This window comes from Bradysia coprophila (genome assembly GCF_014529535.1).
Source record: "Bradysia coprophila strain Holo2 chromosome X unlocalized genomic scaffold, BU_Bcop_v1 contig_26, whole genome shotgun sequence".
In the NCBI taxonomy this organism is placed as follows: Eukaryota; Metazoa; Arthropoda; class Insecta; order Diptera; family Sciaridae; genus Bradysia; species Bradysia coprophila.
Window position 1 is genome coordinate 5,041,778 of NW_023503313.1, and position 18,428 is coordinate 5,060,205.

The window sequence follows — 18,428 nt, forward strand, 5'->3', positions numbered from 1 at the left end:
GCCCTTTTTTCAGCCTAAGCAGGTCCACTAATTAGTCTAAGTGCTCGAGTGTTCTGAAGTGTTATGAAACCTACGCAGCATGCGTCTAGTTATCCCAAAACCACTTGCAGTGTAGGTGTGACGCAAGTCCTGTTATCCACTTACAAAAGAACTGATATCGGTGTAGGTGACGCTTACAGATTCTACACGCAAAAAGATATGCGTCACAAATGGCAGCTGATGAGCAAAGTACGCGAAAGTTTTATCAACAAAAATCTTACCAGAAAAATTTTAAGAAGAAAATTATAATAAAAAAGTTTGCGTCAAAAAGTGGCACTAACGTAGGGCCATGATTTATCGTTGTCTAATTACGATAAAATGGAAATTAAAGTCAGAAGACATACCCTGCATCCCTACTTCCAAATCATCTCCAAACATCTCGAACTGTCTGGTTACCATTATCACGATATTTCTGTAATTTTTTTCGATGACTCAAATAACTAATCATCAGTGGTGCGATTTAGGATTACCTCCTACAACCGAATAATTTCCTAAAATATCCCGATTTATTCACCAAGAGAAATGCCAACAAGTCAACTTCAAATGCAGCGGCCACTTCAGCCATCGACACACAAAACTACAGTCAGTGTTATCATCCACACATCTCTTACCTCGAATGATCCAAATCTCTTTTGTTGCCCAGCAATAAGGCCGTATAGTAAGATGGTAGTTTCAGTTTACTCAGCTGCTGTAAATAATCTTCAGCATCGGCAAAACTCGATTTGTCGCATATGGAATAAACTACCAGAAACGCATCACCCCATCGAATGTGTTCGTACAAACAGCCAGTTTTCTGTAAAAAAAGAGACAATTTTGTTTCACTCACAAAATGTTCCAATAAACCGAATTCCTATTTTCGTGAATTGGATCGGTCTTTTCGGATTGATTTACTGTCCGAGTGTAAAGCACACGCCGAAGATTAAATTTCTTTGTGGAATACCAGGAAAAAAGAACATTTTAAATCTGAATGTTAGAACAAAGGTTCCAATTAAACAAACAAATTTCTTGGTATATATCGCGATCCAAAATGTTTATTATCATAACAAATAAACAAACGAAAAAAAGACGAAGAACCGGATGACCATTTGTGTTTTCAGAGAGCTTCGTACTTTTCTCACGATTCCAATAAACAAAATTATCCAGATTGTCTTGCCAGGATCAAGATAGGAATAATGCGAATATTATTGAAATTGAAGCCGGTATAATATTTTCGGTCTGTAAAACGTTTTGTTTATCTTTTGTTTCCTTAAATCTCTCGGTATGGGCATTTATATATAGGTATACCCAACGCTCTCTCATTGATATACCACATAAAAATATCCATATCCGAGTCTGTGGCTCCATTTTCATATTTTGAAATAAGTAAATTTTGAAGCTGATCAAATGGGATCTATTTATATAACTTAGAAAAATAACCGTCACTACTAATAGCTTTAAACGTACCGCACATTTTGATGTATCCATTATCTCAACTTCTGTCGTTACACTATCGAATGTAACACTATGTCGGTACAAGAAATCTGTAAAGAAAAATCAAAAAACGAATTTATACGTATAAGACAATGAGGCATTATTTCATTGATGTTTTTATTTTATTTCAATATTAAATCGAAACTCTATGGATTCATCGTTTTCTTCTGGCACAAATTACATCCGAATAGAAGTAGGATTTACAACCATTGGAGAGCTTTAACATTTTAATGTTTTTTTTTTTCTTTTCACTATCCTCTTTTTTTTCCTCCTCTTGTTAGTCCGGGCCCTTCTGTCAATCTGCTTGCTTTAAGTTGTTCGCAATTTTTTCTTTATCTCATGTGATTGAGCATTAGGGCGTATCGAATTTTGCAAATTTGAAGGACCGCGATAGCCTGTGTGCGGAAAACGTATATCATCGAAAACTGTGTCCGGGCATGTGGTTGATGGATCCAATGGAGCCATGGAAGAAGTCCCCCCGGGCGACTTTAAGTTTCCGATGGTCATAATTCGGAAAGTTGAGAGTATTTTTAAAAACAATGTTCTAGCGGGATGTAGAGCTTTGAAAACTCTACAAATCTACCGAAGAAACCTGTGGTCCAAAAGGTGTCACTGCCAAGATTGCCTAACATCGAAAATGTGACCTTTTGGTTTTTGACTTATATTTCCTGAGAGACAAATGATTTTTTTTAGCCTGTGGTATGAGGTGGTAGAGGAGGTCGAGCACTTCCAGTACACTAGGCATGTCCCGATCCATTATACACTTGAAATCACTTTTTTAACCTTTTTAATTGGAATTTTTAAGAGTGGCCACGTCGCCCACGAAGCAAGGGCAGACACTGCAACCGGTGCTGTTGAGTCGAGGACACCTTGGCCAGTAAGTATGCATAATACTCCACGACAGTAGCTGAACTTTTTCACAAAATATCTGTGATTTCGATGTGGCACACTTTGTACTACAAAATCTGAATAAATTGAATTTATGAGAAAAACGAGAAATAATCGATTTAATTAGTTATTTCACCCACGAATAGTAGTAAGAAGTCGATTTCGTTGCAAATACACAGATTATACATATTTTTCGATATATTTACGAAAAATTGAAGTTCGTAGTATAGTTTTTCAATTCATGTGCCACATCGAAATAACAAATAATTTGTGAAAGAGTTCAGCTACTGTCATGGAATATTTTGCATACTTACTGGCCAAGGTGTCCTCGACTCACCAGTACCGGTTGCAGTGTCTGCACTTGCTTCATGGGCGACGTGGCCACTCTTTAAAATTCCATTCACAAATGTTATAAAAGTTATTTCAAGAGTATATCCGATCGGGACATGCCTAGTGTACTGGTAGTGCTCGACCTCCTCTACCATCTCATACCACAGGCTAAACAAAATCATTTGTCTCTCAGGAAATATAAGTCAAAAACCAAATGGTCACATTTTCGATGTTAGGCAATCTTGGCAGTGACACCTTTTGGACCATCGGTTTCTTCGGTAGATTTGTAGAGTTTTCAAAGCTCTACATCCCGCTAGAACATTGTTTTCAAAAATACTATCAACTTTCCGAATTATGACCTTCGGAAACTTAAAGTCGCCCGGGGGACTTCTTCCATGGCTCCATTGGATCCATCAACCACATGCCCGGACACAGTTTTCGATGATATACGTTTTCCGCACACAGGCTATCACGGTCCTTAAAATTTGCAAAATTCGATACGCCCTATTCGATATACCTCACACCGTCAATTCGAAACCGATTTCATGAAATGAGGGCTTTTTGGAAAACTGAAGTTGGTGCCTTTCGAATTCTGCGTGGCGGGCTTTACATCGTTTCTTTGATGTCAGGATTTCCACGGTTCCCAGAACTGATATTTTCCAACATTATTTAGTATTCATTACTGACGCATAATTATGATTTGCTTATGAATTTTGAAGAAGAGTCTGTCGTCGACACTTTAGAATTGAATCCTAGTCACAAAACTAGGTCAGGATGTTGTGCATGCCCTTCAACACACAAATCTGTATAACTCGTCATTAAACTTTGTTTTTGCACTAAAATACTTTCAATTCGATGATTTATCGCCAGAAGTGTTTTAAATGGTGATGACAAACTGCACAATATCCATTAGTGTTAAGAGCTTTCACGTATTTTTATCGGATTTTTTCTTGTTTTTGTGTTTTTTTAAGGTAATTAGAGGTTAGTTGCTAATAACTGATCAATCCTAATTGGTCCTTCTACTTCTAGGTTAATAAGACGATTTTCCATTTTCCAGAACAAAAATTAGTTCAGCAGTCTTTCACGCTCAGTCACATAAGATCAGAAAAAATTCGAAAAAATTGAAGCGACCGAGTCGCTGTTTCTGACACAAGGGGCTGGACTATAAATACGTTCTGTGTTTTCATTTTTGTGTATAAATACCATTATTATTTACTTGCACTTTATAACTAGATGATGCATGGATTTCTGTGTGTGCCGTACCATTATCATAATAACACAACAAACAAAATACAAAAATAATAAAAAGAAACATATTTTTCCTTCCTTCTTTCTTCTTCGATTTTATTTCTCCATCGCAACATATTGCGTTTTGTGTGGAATAAAGTTCTTATGTTTTCTTCGCATAATTCTTCTAGCTTCTAGCAATTCAATTGTTTACACATAAATATAAATAAAATTATCAATATTTTGCATCTACCCCGGTCTCTTGGAAATAAGCTCTCCATTGAATAGTCAATTAACATGCAACAAGACGAAAACGAAGAAGAAGAAGAAGAAAAATATTTTTGCTCTATTCAGAAAATCGGTATAATATGCACAAGTGGTTTTCAGGTATTATATTCATAATAGACACACTCAATATAGCCACATATAATCTGCACCGCATAATATGAACCGTACAGTTGTCTTAATACTTGAAAATTGTTTATTCATCGCGCGCTTATAAAAACTTTCTTATAATTTCATGCGAATTTTCATCCAAACGACAATTATTACCTTATTTTTCTTAATTTCATCTGTTTAAAGTTTCCAGCATTTTAATGTTCATTGTACATATCAGGAAACTCACATTAAATGCTGGTCTATGATTTATTGAGATGTGGTGTGTTTATCTACATGTTCCGATCGTTTATAGCTAGAGCCTATGTTAGCAGTAATTTAAATGATTTTTGCGATAAATCTTAATTCCTGTTATATTGAATTTAACGTTTTGTTCACTTAATAATGCCTCTGTTGTTGTTGGTTTTTCTCTCTTAATTTCTAGACATTTTTTTCTTCGTTTTTGTCAGTATGAAACAAAAACAGAGTCAACACATTAGCATCTCAGTGATCTTATATTCTCATTTTCTAAAGAAAACATGCAATTTGTACGAGCAGAAGTGGAACATCCTTTATCAGCAAAATAAATTTGAGAGAAATTTAAGATTTTTTATCCGATGATTCCGATAAATAAAAGGTTATTAGGCTTGTTTCCAGTTATTCCGTTTATATTTGAGAAATCTGTTTTTTGACATATTCAAAATCTGTCTATTTCCATAAATCTGTCTATTTTTAGTGAACCATACCCTGAGCCACCAGAATTCATTCAAAATAGACAGATTTCCATAAATCTGCCCAATTTTTAGGTGAACCATACCCTGAGCCACCAGAATTCATCCAAAATAGACAGATTTCCATAAATCTGCCCAATTTTTAGTGAACCATACCCTGAGCTACCAGAATTCATCCAAAATAGACAGATTTCCATAAATCTGTCTGTTTTTAGTGAACCATAACCTGAGCCACCAGAATTCATTCAAAATAGACAGATTTCCATAAATCTGCCTATTTTTAGTGAACCATAATCTGAGCTACCAGAATTCATTCAAAATAGACAGATTTCCATAAATCTGTCTATTTTTAGTGAACCATACCCTGAGCCACCAGAATTCATCCAAAATAGACAGATTTCCATAAATCTGTCTATTTTTAGTGAACCATACCCTGAGCCACCAGAATTCATCCAAAATAGACAGATTTCCATAAATCTGTCTGTTTTTAGTGAACCATAACCTGAGTCACCAGAATTCATTCAAAATAGACAGATTTCCATAAATCTGTCTGTTTTTAGTGAACCATAACCTGAGTCACCAGAATTCATTCAAAATAGACAGATTTCCATAAATCTGCCTATTTTTAGGTGAACCATAATCTGAGCTACCAGAATTCATCCAAAATAGACAGATTTCCATAAATCTGTCTATTTTTAGTGAACCATACCCTGAGCCACCAGAATTCATCCAAAATAGACAGATTTCCATAAATCTGTCTGTTTTTAGGTGAACCATAATCTGAGCTACCAGAATTCATTCAAAATAGACAGATTTCCATAAATCTGCCTATTTTTAGGTGAACCATAATCTGAGCTACCAGAATTCATTCAAAATAGACAGATTTCCATAAATCTGCCCAATTTTTAGGTGAACCATACCCTGAGCCACCAGAATTCATCCAAAATAGACAGATTTATGGAAATCTGCCTATTTTTAGTGAACCACAACCTGAGCCACCAGAATTCATCCAAAATAGACAGATTTCTATAAATCTGTCTATTTTTAGTGAACCATAACCTGAGCCACCAGAATTCATCCAAAATAGACAGATTTCCATAAATCTGTCTATTTTTAGTGAACCATAACCTGAGCCACCAGAATTCATTCAAAATAGACAGATTTCCATAAATCTGCCTATTTTTAGGTGAACCATAATCTGAGCTACCAGAATTCATTCAAAATAGACAGATTTCCATAAATCTGCCTATTTTTAGGTGAACCATAATCTGAGCTACCAGAATTCATTCAAAATAGACAGATTTCCATAAATCTGCCCAATTTTTAGGTGAACCATACCCTGAGCCACCAGAATTCATCCAAAATAGACAGATTTCCATAAATCTGTCTATTTTTAGTGAACCATACCCTGAGCCACCAGAATTCATCCAAAATAGACAGATTTCCATAAATCTGTCTGTTTTTAGTGAACCATACCCTGAGCCACCAGAATTCATTCAAAATAGACAGATTTCCATAAATCTGCCTATTTTTAGGTGAACCATAATCTGAGCTACCAGAATTCATTCAAAATAGACAGATTTCCATAAATCTGCCCAATTTTTAGGTGAACCATACCCTGAGCCACCAGAATTCATCCAAAATAGACAGATTTATGGAAATCTGCCTATTTTTAGTGAACCACAACCTGAGCCACCAGAATTCATCCAAAATAGACAGATTTCCATAAATCTGTCTATTTTTAGTGAACCATAACCTGAGCCACCAGAATTCATTCAAAATAGACAGATTTCCATAAATCTGCCTATTTTTAGGTGAACCATAATCTGAGCTACCAGAATTCATCCAAAATAGACAGATTTCCATAAATCTGTCTATTTTTAGTGAACCATACCCTGAGCCACCAGAATTCATCCAAAATAGACAGATTTCCATAAATCTGTCTGTTTTTAGTGAACCATAACCTGAGCCACCAGAATTCATTCAAAATAGACAGATTTCCATAAATCTGCCTATTTTTAGGTGAACCATAATCTGAGCTACCAGAATTCATCCAAAATAGACAGATTTCCATAAATCTGTCTATTTTTAGTGAACCATACCCTGAGCCACCAGAATTCATCCAAAATAGACAGATTTCCATAAATCTGTCTGTTTTTAGGTGAACCATAATCTGAGCTACCAGAATTCATTCAAAATAGACAGATTTCCATAAATCTGCCTATTTTTAGGTGAACCATAATCTGAGCTACCAGAATTCATTCAAAATAGACAGATTTCCATAAATCTGCCTATTTTTAGGTGAACCATAACCTGAGCCACCAGAATTCATCCAAAATAGACAGATTTATGGAAATCTGCCTATTTTTAGTGAACCACAACCTGAGCCACCAGAATTCATCCAAAATAGACAGATTTCCATAAATCTGTCTATTTTTAGTGAACCATAACCTGAGCCACCAGAATTCATCCAAAATAGACAGATTTCCATAAATCTGTCTATTTTTAGTGAACCATACCCTGAGCCACCAGAATTCATCCAAAATAGACAGATTTCCATAAATCTGTCTGTTTTTAGTGAACCATAACCTGAGCCACCAGAATTCATTCAAAATAGACAGATTTCCATAAATCTGCCTATTTTTAGGTGAACCATAATCTGAGCTACCAGAATTCATCCAAAATAGACAGATTTCCATAAATCTGTCTATTTTTAGTGAACCATACCCTGAGCCACCAGAATTCATCCAAAATAGACAGATTTCCATAAATCTGTCTGTTTTTAGGTGAACCATAATCTGAGCTACCAGAATTCATTCAAAATAGACAGATTTCCATAAATCTGCCTATTTTTAGGTGAACCATAATCTGAGCTACCAGAATTCATTCAAAATAGACAGATTTCCATAAATCTGTCTATTTTTAGGTGAACCATAACCTGAGCCACCAGAATTCATCCAAAATAGACAGATTTATGGAAATCTGCCTATTTTTAGTGAACCACAACCTGAGCCACCAGAATTCATCCAAAATAGACAGATTTCCATAAATCTGTCTATTTTTAGTGAACCATAACCTGAGCCACCAGAATTCATCCAAAATAGACAGATTTATGGAAATCTGCCTATTTTTAGTGAACCACAACCTGAGCCACCAGAATTCATTCAAAATAGACAGATTTCCATAAATCTAAACCATTTTTGGACCATTATAGCATTTGAGAAGTCTGTCATGGAACTACTTTCCCATTTCTTGTGTCACAATAGTTCAAGTTTTTGAAAAGTTTATCAAGAAATCTGAACTAAAAAAGGAGAACTATTGTTACACTGCACACAGTCAATTCACGCCGTAAGTGCGGTCGAAATTCAAAATGGAAAGTGCGGAGGTCTTTCTAACGTAGAGTCATTTTCATACAATGAAGCGTTGAAATGTATTTTTCGGTTCACTTTTTCATCGAATAGTTCACTTAAAATTCAAATTTTAGGCACACCTACGGCGTGAATAGGAAGATATCTTCACTTTTTCAGGTTTAATAAAAAAAAGTGGAATTATCTTCCCATAGATCAGTTCAAAGTGCAGGTGTAAAGTGCATTTTAATTTCAAACGTCATCCACAGAGCCATAACCTCAACGCACTTCCATACATTTTGTTAGGCAATGTTGTTTGTGGATGACGATTGACATTTCGATGTTACACTTCGAACAAACCTATTCCGTCACGATAGAGTAAAGTTAACCAGACAGGAGCGCTGATTTAACTAGGGTCCTGATTAATCTACTAGCCCTATATTTTTTGCGAATAAATTTTTTCAATTTATGTCAGTGTTCGCTTGAGTTCACTTCAATACAGTGTATTAGGTCCATTATTTGACGTGTTACGGAAGGTTTCTAAGTTGTCTTCTTAATGACTTAGGTACGGGACATTGTTTCAAATAGTTCTTGCTGGGTATGAAATCGTCCTTAACAAAATTATTTAGTTCAAAGTTTGTTAAATGCTACATCCGACGAAAACCGTACTTTTCATATTTCAAGCACTACTTTCGACGCCCTCAGCATGTAATACCTTTTTGCGTGCTAATCGACCTCGGCTACCCCTCGGATAATTCATACGAAAAATAACCTTTTCATATTTTTAACTCTAGTCATGAAATAGTTAAATAGTCGAGTGCGAAGTACTTTATTAGGTTCTAGATGTGTAATTATGATACGAGGCCGCACCCAGATTCATACAACGTTTTATGCAACAGAGGAATCTTCTGATCGGTTACATTGATTTCCAAGCAAAACTCAATTAATTATTATTCGTTTGGTCAGTTTAAACGGTTTAAATGCGAAAAGCTCTGAAAATAATGATATAAACCGAAAATATTGGTAATTTAATGGAAATTGATGCAACGAACAATATTTATACGACTCAAATATTAAAATTTTACTGACAAGATCCTCTTTCATCACAAACGAGCTACGAGCAGACGAAGAATGATTCACGAAATCGTAAACATTTTCGCATTAAAATGGGCAAAATACCGAGATGCAACAATTAATATAATTTAAATGCTTCGCATACAACTTAATAATAAAACGAAAAACATTTAGTCTAAAGTGATAAAATGTGTTAAAATGAGGCTAACAGAGTTGTAAACACACATTCTGGTCCATAATAATATACACCATGTCTCGAAAATGTTCAGATTTTTTAAATAAATTAATATTAAAGGATGGTATGCGCCTGGGGGCGAAAGTTTTTACGTGGAATGCATTGTTCCATGCTGAAGTGGGACTTAATAATAGGTATTTTTCTTCACGCCTGTGGATGGATTTTTTCTTTTCGTTTTTAAAATAAATTTGGACAGGTTACACTGATAGCAGGTCCAGTTCAATATTTCCTTTACAACAGTTTTGCTCGTGATAAATATAGATAATTAAGTGAACAACACAGTCAAACATTTTCCACAGCTTTGAGGTGTTTCAAACGTTCTGATGCAACATTACACATGACATTGATATTAGAAATAAATGATTCTCGATTTTGGTGATGTCAGTCAGATAATCAAATTTGTCGACAGGGGCGAGTGTCACGCTTATACTTATTATACTTTGGTCGCCATAACCAAAACTAGAAAAATTCAAAGGCAAATTTTAAAAAAGTGGGAGATTCTACGACACTGTTTGGAAGTTATATACCGATCCAAAATTATCAAAATTATTATTTTGGACAGAGGTGCATTTTGCTCTAAAATTCATTATATCTCTAGGTGAAAAGATTTTACTCTAAGAACACATCCAAACCGTATGCGATAGAATTTCCTACTGTCTGGGAAATCTTAACGCGACGTAAATTTTGTTGGCAAAGGATTATCGAAAAGAAAATCTTCTGATTTCAACAGAATTTTCTATACCGTTTTTTCTGGATTTTCAAAGATTTTCATACAGTGAACGACATCTCAAATGTCTCACTATCAAATTTTTCTGAGAATTTTATTGTGTCATTGCAAATTCATAATGACATTCTCTGAAAAAAATGACAGTGAGACATTTGAGATGTCGTTCACTGTATATTTTTTGGGATTCTATTTTGAGTTTAATCAATAAATATCGAAAATTAAAAAAACAAGGCATCAGAACAGTCGGAGCGTTTGCTGCGACTTAGCCCCGTACGACCCGTAATCCTATTTCGTCCGTAACCATAATACGTCCGTAGTTGTAATACGCCCGGAACCCTAATACGTCTACAACCCTCTAATGCGTCTGTTACCAAAATGCAAGTCAAGTTGAGCATTGTCAAATTTACTGAAACTGTTCATTTTTAAAATTGCGCATAGCGCAATTACGAAAGCCCGTACGAAGTACCTCTCAAATAAAACCAACAATTTACGACATTATTTTAGAAACCCAAATTTTTTTGCCAACTTTCCATTGGGTATTCAATTACCTCTCAAATAAAACAAAAACTAGCAAAACCGGTTGAGATTTACTCGATTTATGTGCAAAAAGCACTTAGGGCCGAGTAGCGGCCTTAGTCCAAGGGCCCAAATTTGAAACTTTTCTTTGCCTTAATTCTATTCGGCATTCAATTATCTCTCAAATCAAACAAAAACTAGCAAAATCGGATGAGATTTATTCGATTTATGTGCAAAAAACACTTAGGGCCGAGTAGCGGCCTCAGTCCAAGGGCCCAAATTTGAAACTTTTTTCGCCATCATTCTATTCGGCATTCAATTATCTCTCAAATCAAACAAAAACTAGCAAAATCGTATGAGATTTACTCGATTTATGTGCAAAAAACAGTTAGGGCCGAGTAGCGGCCTTAGTCAAAGGGCCCAAATTTGAAACTTTTTTCGACACGTTCTTTTCGGTATTCAATTACCTTCCATAAAAAACTAAATCTAGCAAAATCGGATGAGATTTATTCGATTTATGTGCAAAAAACACTTAGGGCCGAGTAGCGGCCTCAGTCCAAGGGCCCAAATTTGAAACTTTTTTCGCCATCATTCTATTCGGCATTCAATTATCTCTCAAATCAAACAAAAACTAGCAAAATCGGATGAGATTTACTCGATTTATGTGCAAAAAACAGTTAGGGCCGAGTAGCGGCCTTAGTCAAAGGGCCCAAATTTGAAACTTTTTTCGACACGTTCTTTTCGGTATTCAATTACCTTCCATAAAAAACTAAATCTAGCAAAATCGGATGAGATTTATTCGATTTATGTGCAAAAAACACTTAGGGCCGAGTAGCGGCCTCAGTCCAAGGGCCCAAATTTGAAACTTTTTTCGCCATCATTCTATTCGGCATTCAATTATCTCTCAAATCAAACAAAAACTAGCAAAATCGGATGAGATTTACTCGATTTATGTGCAAAAAACAGTTAGGGCCGAGTAGCGGCCTTAGTCAAAGGGCCCAAATTTGAAACTTTTTTCGACACGTTCTTTTCGGTATTCAATTACCTTCCATAAAAAACTAAATCTAGCAAAATCGGATGAGATCTACTCGATTTATGTGCAAAAAACACTTAGGGCCGAGTAGCGGCCTTAGTCCAAGGACCCAAATTTGAAACTTTTTTTGCTATAATTCTATTCGGCATTCAATTATCTCTCAAATCAAACAAAAACTAGCAAAATCGGATGAGATTTATTCGATTTATGTGCAAAAAACACTTAGGGCCGAGTAGCGGCCTCAGTCCAAGGGCCCAAATTTGAAACTTTTTTCGCCATCATTCTATTCGGCATTCAATTATCTCTCAAATCAAACAAAAACTAGCAAAATCGGATGAGATTTACTCGATTTATGTGCAAAAAACAGTTAGGGCCGAGTAGCGGCCTTAGTCAAAGGGCCCAAATTTGAAACTTTTTTCGACACGTTCTTTTCGGTATTCAATTACCTTCCATAAAAAACTAAATCTAGCAAAATCGGATGAGATTTATTCGATTTATGTGCAAAAAACACTTAGGGCCGAGTAGCGGCCTCAGTCCAAGGGCCCAAATTTGAAACTTTTTTCGCCATCATTCTATTCGGCATTCAATTATCTCTCAAATCAAACAAAAACTAGCAAAATCGGATGAGATTTACTCGATTTATGTGCAAAAAACAGTTAGGGCCGAGTAGCGGCCTTAGTCAAAGGGCCCAAATTTGAAACTTTTTTCGACACGTTCTTTTCGGTATTCAATTACCTTCCATAAAAAACTAAATCTAGCAAAATCGGATGAGATCTACTCGATTTATGTGCAAAAAACACTTAGGGCCGAGTAGCGGCCTTAGTCCAAGGACCCAAATTTGAAACTTTTTTTGCTATAATTCTATTCGGCATTCAATTATCTCTCAAATCAAACAAAAACTAGCAAAATCGGATGAGATTTATTCGATTTATGTGCAAAAAACACTTAGGGCCGAGTAGCGGCCTCAGTCCAAGGGCCCAAATTTGAAACTTTTTTCGCCATCATTCTATTCGGCATTCAATTATCTCTCAAATCAAACAAAAACTAGCAAAATCGGATGAGATTTACTCGATTTATGTGCAAAAAACACTTAGGGCCGAGTAGCGGCCTCAGTCCAAGGGCCCAAATTTGAAACTTTTTTCGCCATCATTCTATTCGGCATTCAATTATCTCTCAAATCAAACAAAAACTAGCAAAATCGGATGAGATTTACTCGATTTATGTGCAAAAAACAGTTAGGGCCGAGTAGCGGCCTTAGTCAAAGGGCCCAAATTTGAAACTTTTTTCGACACGTTCTTTTCGGTATTCAATTACCTTCCATAAAAAACTAAATCTAGCAAAATCGGATGAGATCTACTCGATTTATGTGCAAAAAACACTTAGGGCCGAGTAGCGGCCTTAGTCCAAGGACCCAAATTTGAAACTTTTTAGCCCCGTACGAAGTACTGGGGGCTTATAAGATTAATATGCCATTTGTAACACGTCGAATTGGAAGCAGACAGTAAGGGCAAAGCTTTTGGTTATGTTCATAGATGACGAATCCGCAATAAAAAAAATGTCCGTCCGTCCGTCCGTCCGTCCGTCCGTCCGTCCGTCCGTCCGTGACCCCTCTAGCTTGAGCAAATCACAACCTTTTTTCAAAATTCTTTTTCTCCCCGATTGGTATCGACAAAAGTAAGGTCAAGTTCGAAAATGGGCATGGTAGGGTCGGCCCTTCCAGAGCTAGGGCCCTATAGGTGTTTTTCAGTCTTTCGACGATATCTACCGAAATACGCACGTAATAGCTGCTTGTGATATATCAAATGAAAGGTATTGACGAGTAGAACAAAGTTGCTGAACATTGTTTTTGTGTAGGATGCAACGCGAGCTTGTTGGGAGGGCTCAAAGGTAGTTACTCGGCCCTAAGTGTTTTTTCCACATAAATCGAGTAAATCTCATCCGATTTTGCCAGATTTAGTTTTTTATGGAAGGTAATTGAATACCGAAAAGAACGTGGCGAAAAAAGTTTAAAATTTGGGCCCTTGGACTAAGGCCGCTACTCGGCCCTAAGTGTTTTTTGCACATAAATCGAGTAAATCTCATCCGATTTTGCTAGATTTAGTTTTTTATGGAAGGTAATTGAATACCGAAAAGAACGTGGCGAAAAATTTTTCAAATTTGGGCCCTTGGACTAAGGCCGCTACTCGGCCCTAAGTGTTTTTTGCACATAAATCGAGTAAATCTCATCCGATTTTGCTAGTTTTTGTTTCATTTGAGAGATAATTGAATGCCGAATAGAATGATGGCAAAAAAAGTTTCAAATTTGCGGCCCTTGGACTAAGGCCGCTACTCGGCCCTAAGTGCTTTTTGCACATAAATCGAGTAAATCTCAACCGGTTTTGCTAGTTTTTGTTTTATTTGAGAGGTAATTGAATACCCAATGGAAAGTTGGCAAAAAAATTTGGGTTTATAAAATAATGTCGTAAATTGTTGGTTTTATTTGAGAGGTACTTCGTACGGGCTTTCGTAATTGCGCTATGCGCAATTTTAAAAATGAACACTTTCAGTAAATTTGACCATGCCCAACTTGACTTGCATTTTGGTAACAGACGCATTAGAGGGTTGTAGACGTATTAGGGTTCCGGGCGTATTACGGCTACGGACGTATTATGGTTACGGACGAAATAGGATTACGGATCGTACGGGGCTAAGTCGCAGCAAACGCTCCGACTGTTCTGATGCCTTGTTTTGCTATAATTCTATTCGGCATTCAATTATCTCTCAAATCAAACAAAAACTAGCAAAATCGGATGAGATTTACTCGATTTATGTGCAAAAAATACTTAGGGCCGAGGAACGACCTTTGAGCCCTCCCAACAAGCCCACGTTGCATCTTACCCAAAAACAATGTTCAGCAGCTTTGTTCTACTCGTCAATACCCTTCATTTGATATATCACAAGCAGCTAATACGTGCGTATTTCGGTAGATATAGTCGAAAGACTGAAAAACACCTATAGGGCCCTAGCTCTGGAAGGGCCGACCCTACCATGCCCATTTTCGAACTTGACCTTACTTTTGTCGATACCAATCGGGGAAAAAAAGAATTTTGAAAAAAGGTTGTGATTTGCTCAAGCTAGAGGGGTCACAGACGGACGGACATTTTTTTTTATTGCGGATTCGTCATCTATTAACATAACCAAATGCTTCGCCCTTACTGCCTCCTTCCAATTCGACGTGTTACAAACGGCATATTAATCTTATAAGCCCCCAGTACTTCGTACGGGGCTAAAAATGAGTTTTGAGAAATTTTCCTGAAATTTCAAGGACTTTTTTTTAGTTTGCTGAGGATTTTCTTTGATTTTGAAGATTTTCCGACGAGAGTATTTTCTAGCTTTCAAAAATTTTCAAAAGATTTTCTCATGATTTATTTTTGTTCGATAGAGGATTTTATAGGTTTTCCATCCCTAAAACATTGATAACGGTAATAACCGAATATTATGCAGAAATGGATGCCACCTCAAAAACTCAAAATACTCAAAAACAGTTCGATTGTAATATTAGATAGGAATATTTAAAAAAAAGCAAGCAACGGCAAAGTATAATGATTTGGTCTGTTCATTCATCCTTCTATCATCCAAAGTGATATATATATATATATCAATATATATCTTTCACAGAAAAGCTTTCAAACTTAAAGCTAATGAAAATTGCAGTAAAAATTTAAACAAACAAAACTGTAACATACTATTGTACTTACCACTAGAGGAACTATATTCACCAATGAAGCGCTTTGTGAGGTAACGAACGGTGACAGCTAGAATCAAAATAAAAACGATAAATTGACAAAATAAACCTAATAACAAGAAAGTGAGTTGAGTAACCATAATATACCCAATAATATCTACAAGAAGTCAGATGTCCACGTTGTAAGTATTTATATTTTCGTGCTTATCTTCTTCACCATTAAGACACAAAATGCAGTAGGTTTTAACATTCGCACTGCCAGAGACCATAAATAGGATACCACTGGCGATCATTTTTTTTTCGTTTATCTCTTTCGAATTGTTCAGAAAATTACAAAATTCAATTCCTACACTGACAACCGACAAGCTTCTGACAAAGTCAAACATTCTGAATTACACAAAAAATGGTTTTTCCGTTTCCATTAATATTGCCATACATTCTGCTGTGTGTACGCAGTGCATAATAAGATAATTCGATCGCTGTGCATATTTATACATTTCTAATGTTAAAAAGAAAATGATACGTGTGTGTAACCGAGGTTGTTAAAAGTTCAATTTAACATAATTCGAAAACATGTCCCAAATGTTTTTGTCATATCGCACAAGTGATTTGCGTGTACACGTCTTAGAAATTAATTTGTTTTTCGCCAAGTTACTCACTCGACTTGATCGCATATTTTTTTGTTTCAAGCTCAATCATTTTTCCATCGTGTTTTTTATGAATAGAAAACTCTGTACACACTATAACTAACCAATATAGTAAAATTGCGACAGCGAAACCATATGCACATAACACGCTAAAAAGATTAATATGCATTAAGTAAAACAAACAGATACTAGGTCAATAATGTCCATCATTTATCATTAAATAAAGTTTTACTCCAATGGCCGTTTTCTTCTCTTCCTCTCTCCGGTGGCTCAATCCAATATCGTTAGAAAATTTTTGCAAAAAAAAAATATCTTCACAAAAGCAGCAACAACAACACCGCACTCAAAAAAAATAGTAGTATTGCGTGAACAGACCAATATGTTCACCTTTTATATTATACCAATCCTCTGGTATGTACTACATTTATACCTATATAGAAAAGGCTATATGTCCGTCCAATGCAATTTTTTTTGACGTTCGTCTTAACTGTGTTTTTCGCCTACACGAAAATTGTCTTATATTGTAAAATCTATTAGACAAAATGTGGTTAGCACAGTTTAAATTACATCAAAACAATCATTGGAAACATTCGTTTAGTTTGGTATTAAAAGAGTGTACAAAAGTAAATAACATAAAATATAATATGCGTTGCTCGTTTGCTTCCTTAGGTTAGTAATGGACGTTACCGGAGAGGTATAGATATATATATGTTTACCATTTAATATATATGATAATAGATTTGAAATTGACGGTTATTAATAGGTTATTTGTGTATTTTTCAAGAAATTTTGTTATTTGTGCCGTAAAGTATGTTTGGAAAAGGTGTAATTAAGATTACCGCGAATCTGATCTAGAATGAAATTATATACGGTTATGTAAGGCTGTATTCATCTATTTGGTGGAAAATGTCAAATGAGTTCATGAAATAAGTAACCATGGCATGGTGTATAGATACACACAACTGATGAGGAAGTGTTTTGTTGTCTTATGCTTGAGATATGAATGTTTGCTGATTTTTTATTCGTTCGGAGGTTGTTGGTTTTTTTTTGTCTTCCTCTTCTCTTCTTAAATTATGCATTTGATTTTGATACTCAATCATTATGAATGGATAAATATGATTTCTCTTACATGATAGCGGTGTGTGGTGGTGTACCAGGTTACAACTTTTACTTTAATTTTATTTCGGTTTGATTTATAATTGAACGAATGAGGAAAAACAGTATTTCGGTCAGTTACAGATTGATAGTGACAAATAATATTATCTTTTAGAAATATCGCTCAAACAACGATAACATCACCCTCTTGTCGATGTGATTACCCAGAAATTACGAGACTGGACAATAATATTACCCAAGGTGACATTATCACGCAGTGAACGAAATTAAAATCAAATAGGCGCGACAATATCATCTTCGGGACGATGTCTTGGCGACAATATCATTTTCTGTGTGATTTTGTGGTCCCGGGCGTTAAAAGTTGTAATTCAGTCGTGGGTTATATTATCGCCAAGGGTGGACAAAATATCGCCGGAACAATATTACTGGCCTGGATTTTTTGGCTTGTTCGAAACGAAATTGGGTACAAGTTTAGTTTACGATTAATTAACGGTTTGGAATTCGATTAAAATTTTCAATGAGTTGGCACACAAACATTACGTGTGCTAAATTCACTAAAAAGCTAGGAAATGCGTGTGCCAGATTCTTCGAAGCCACGATTGTTGAATTCGCCGAAAATGGGGCGTAGGGCAATCTGGCACACCATTCAAATTTATTCTGTGCCAGATTCACCTCTAGGAGGCGAATCTGGCACAGTCATGACTTTTCGTTACATATAGTAAAAGGACGCATACTATGATCGTGTGTGCCAGATTCCCCGATGCCGAAAATGGATACGTTGAAAATGGCCTGTTCCAATTCATATTTTCCGCGAAATTTTTTGGTACATACGGTGCATTCGTACTTCTTTTCCATGTTACGACTTGACGTTTAATTTGTACATTGAATTTGTGAAACAAAAAAAAACAAATTTTACTTATAACAGACATCGATATTCAGAATACCCGTT

At 35.8% G+C, this 18,428-nt stretch overlaps 1 protein-coding gene across 2 annotated transcripts in view; it reads right to left on the reverse strand.

The window, feature by feature from the left end:
* Positions 1-18,428, reverse strand: part of LOC119069158 (ras-related and estrogen-regulated growth inhibitor-like protein) — a 53,964-nt gene that overhangs the window by 3,922 nt on the left and 31,614 nt on the right. Inside the window, exons 3-5 of one of the 2 annotated variants that reach the window (XM_037173062.1) lie at positions 15,730-15,786; positions 1,483-1,559; positions 651-832 (exon numbers count right to left, since the gene is read on the reverse strand). In XM_037173062.1, coding sequence (XP_037028957.1) covers positions 651-832; positions 1,483-1,559; positions 15,730-15,786 — 316 coding nt within the window. The remainder of the gene's footprint in view (positions 1-650; positions 833-1,482; positions 1,560-15,729; positions 15,787-18,428) is intronic. The other variant, XM_037173064.1, reaches the window with a different exon arrangement.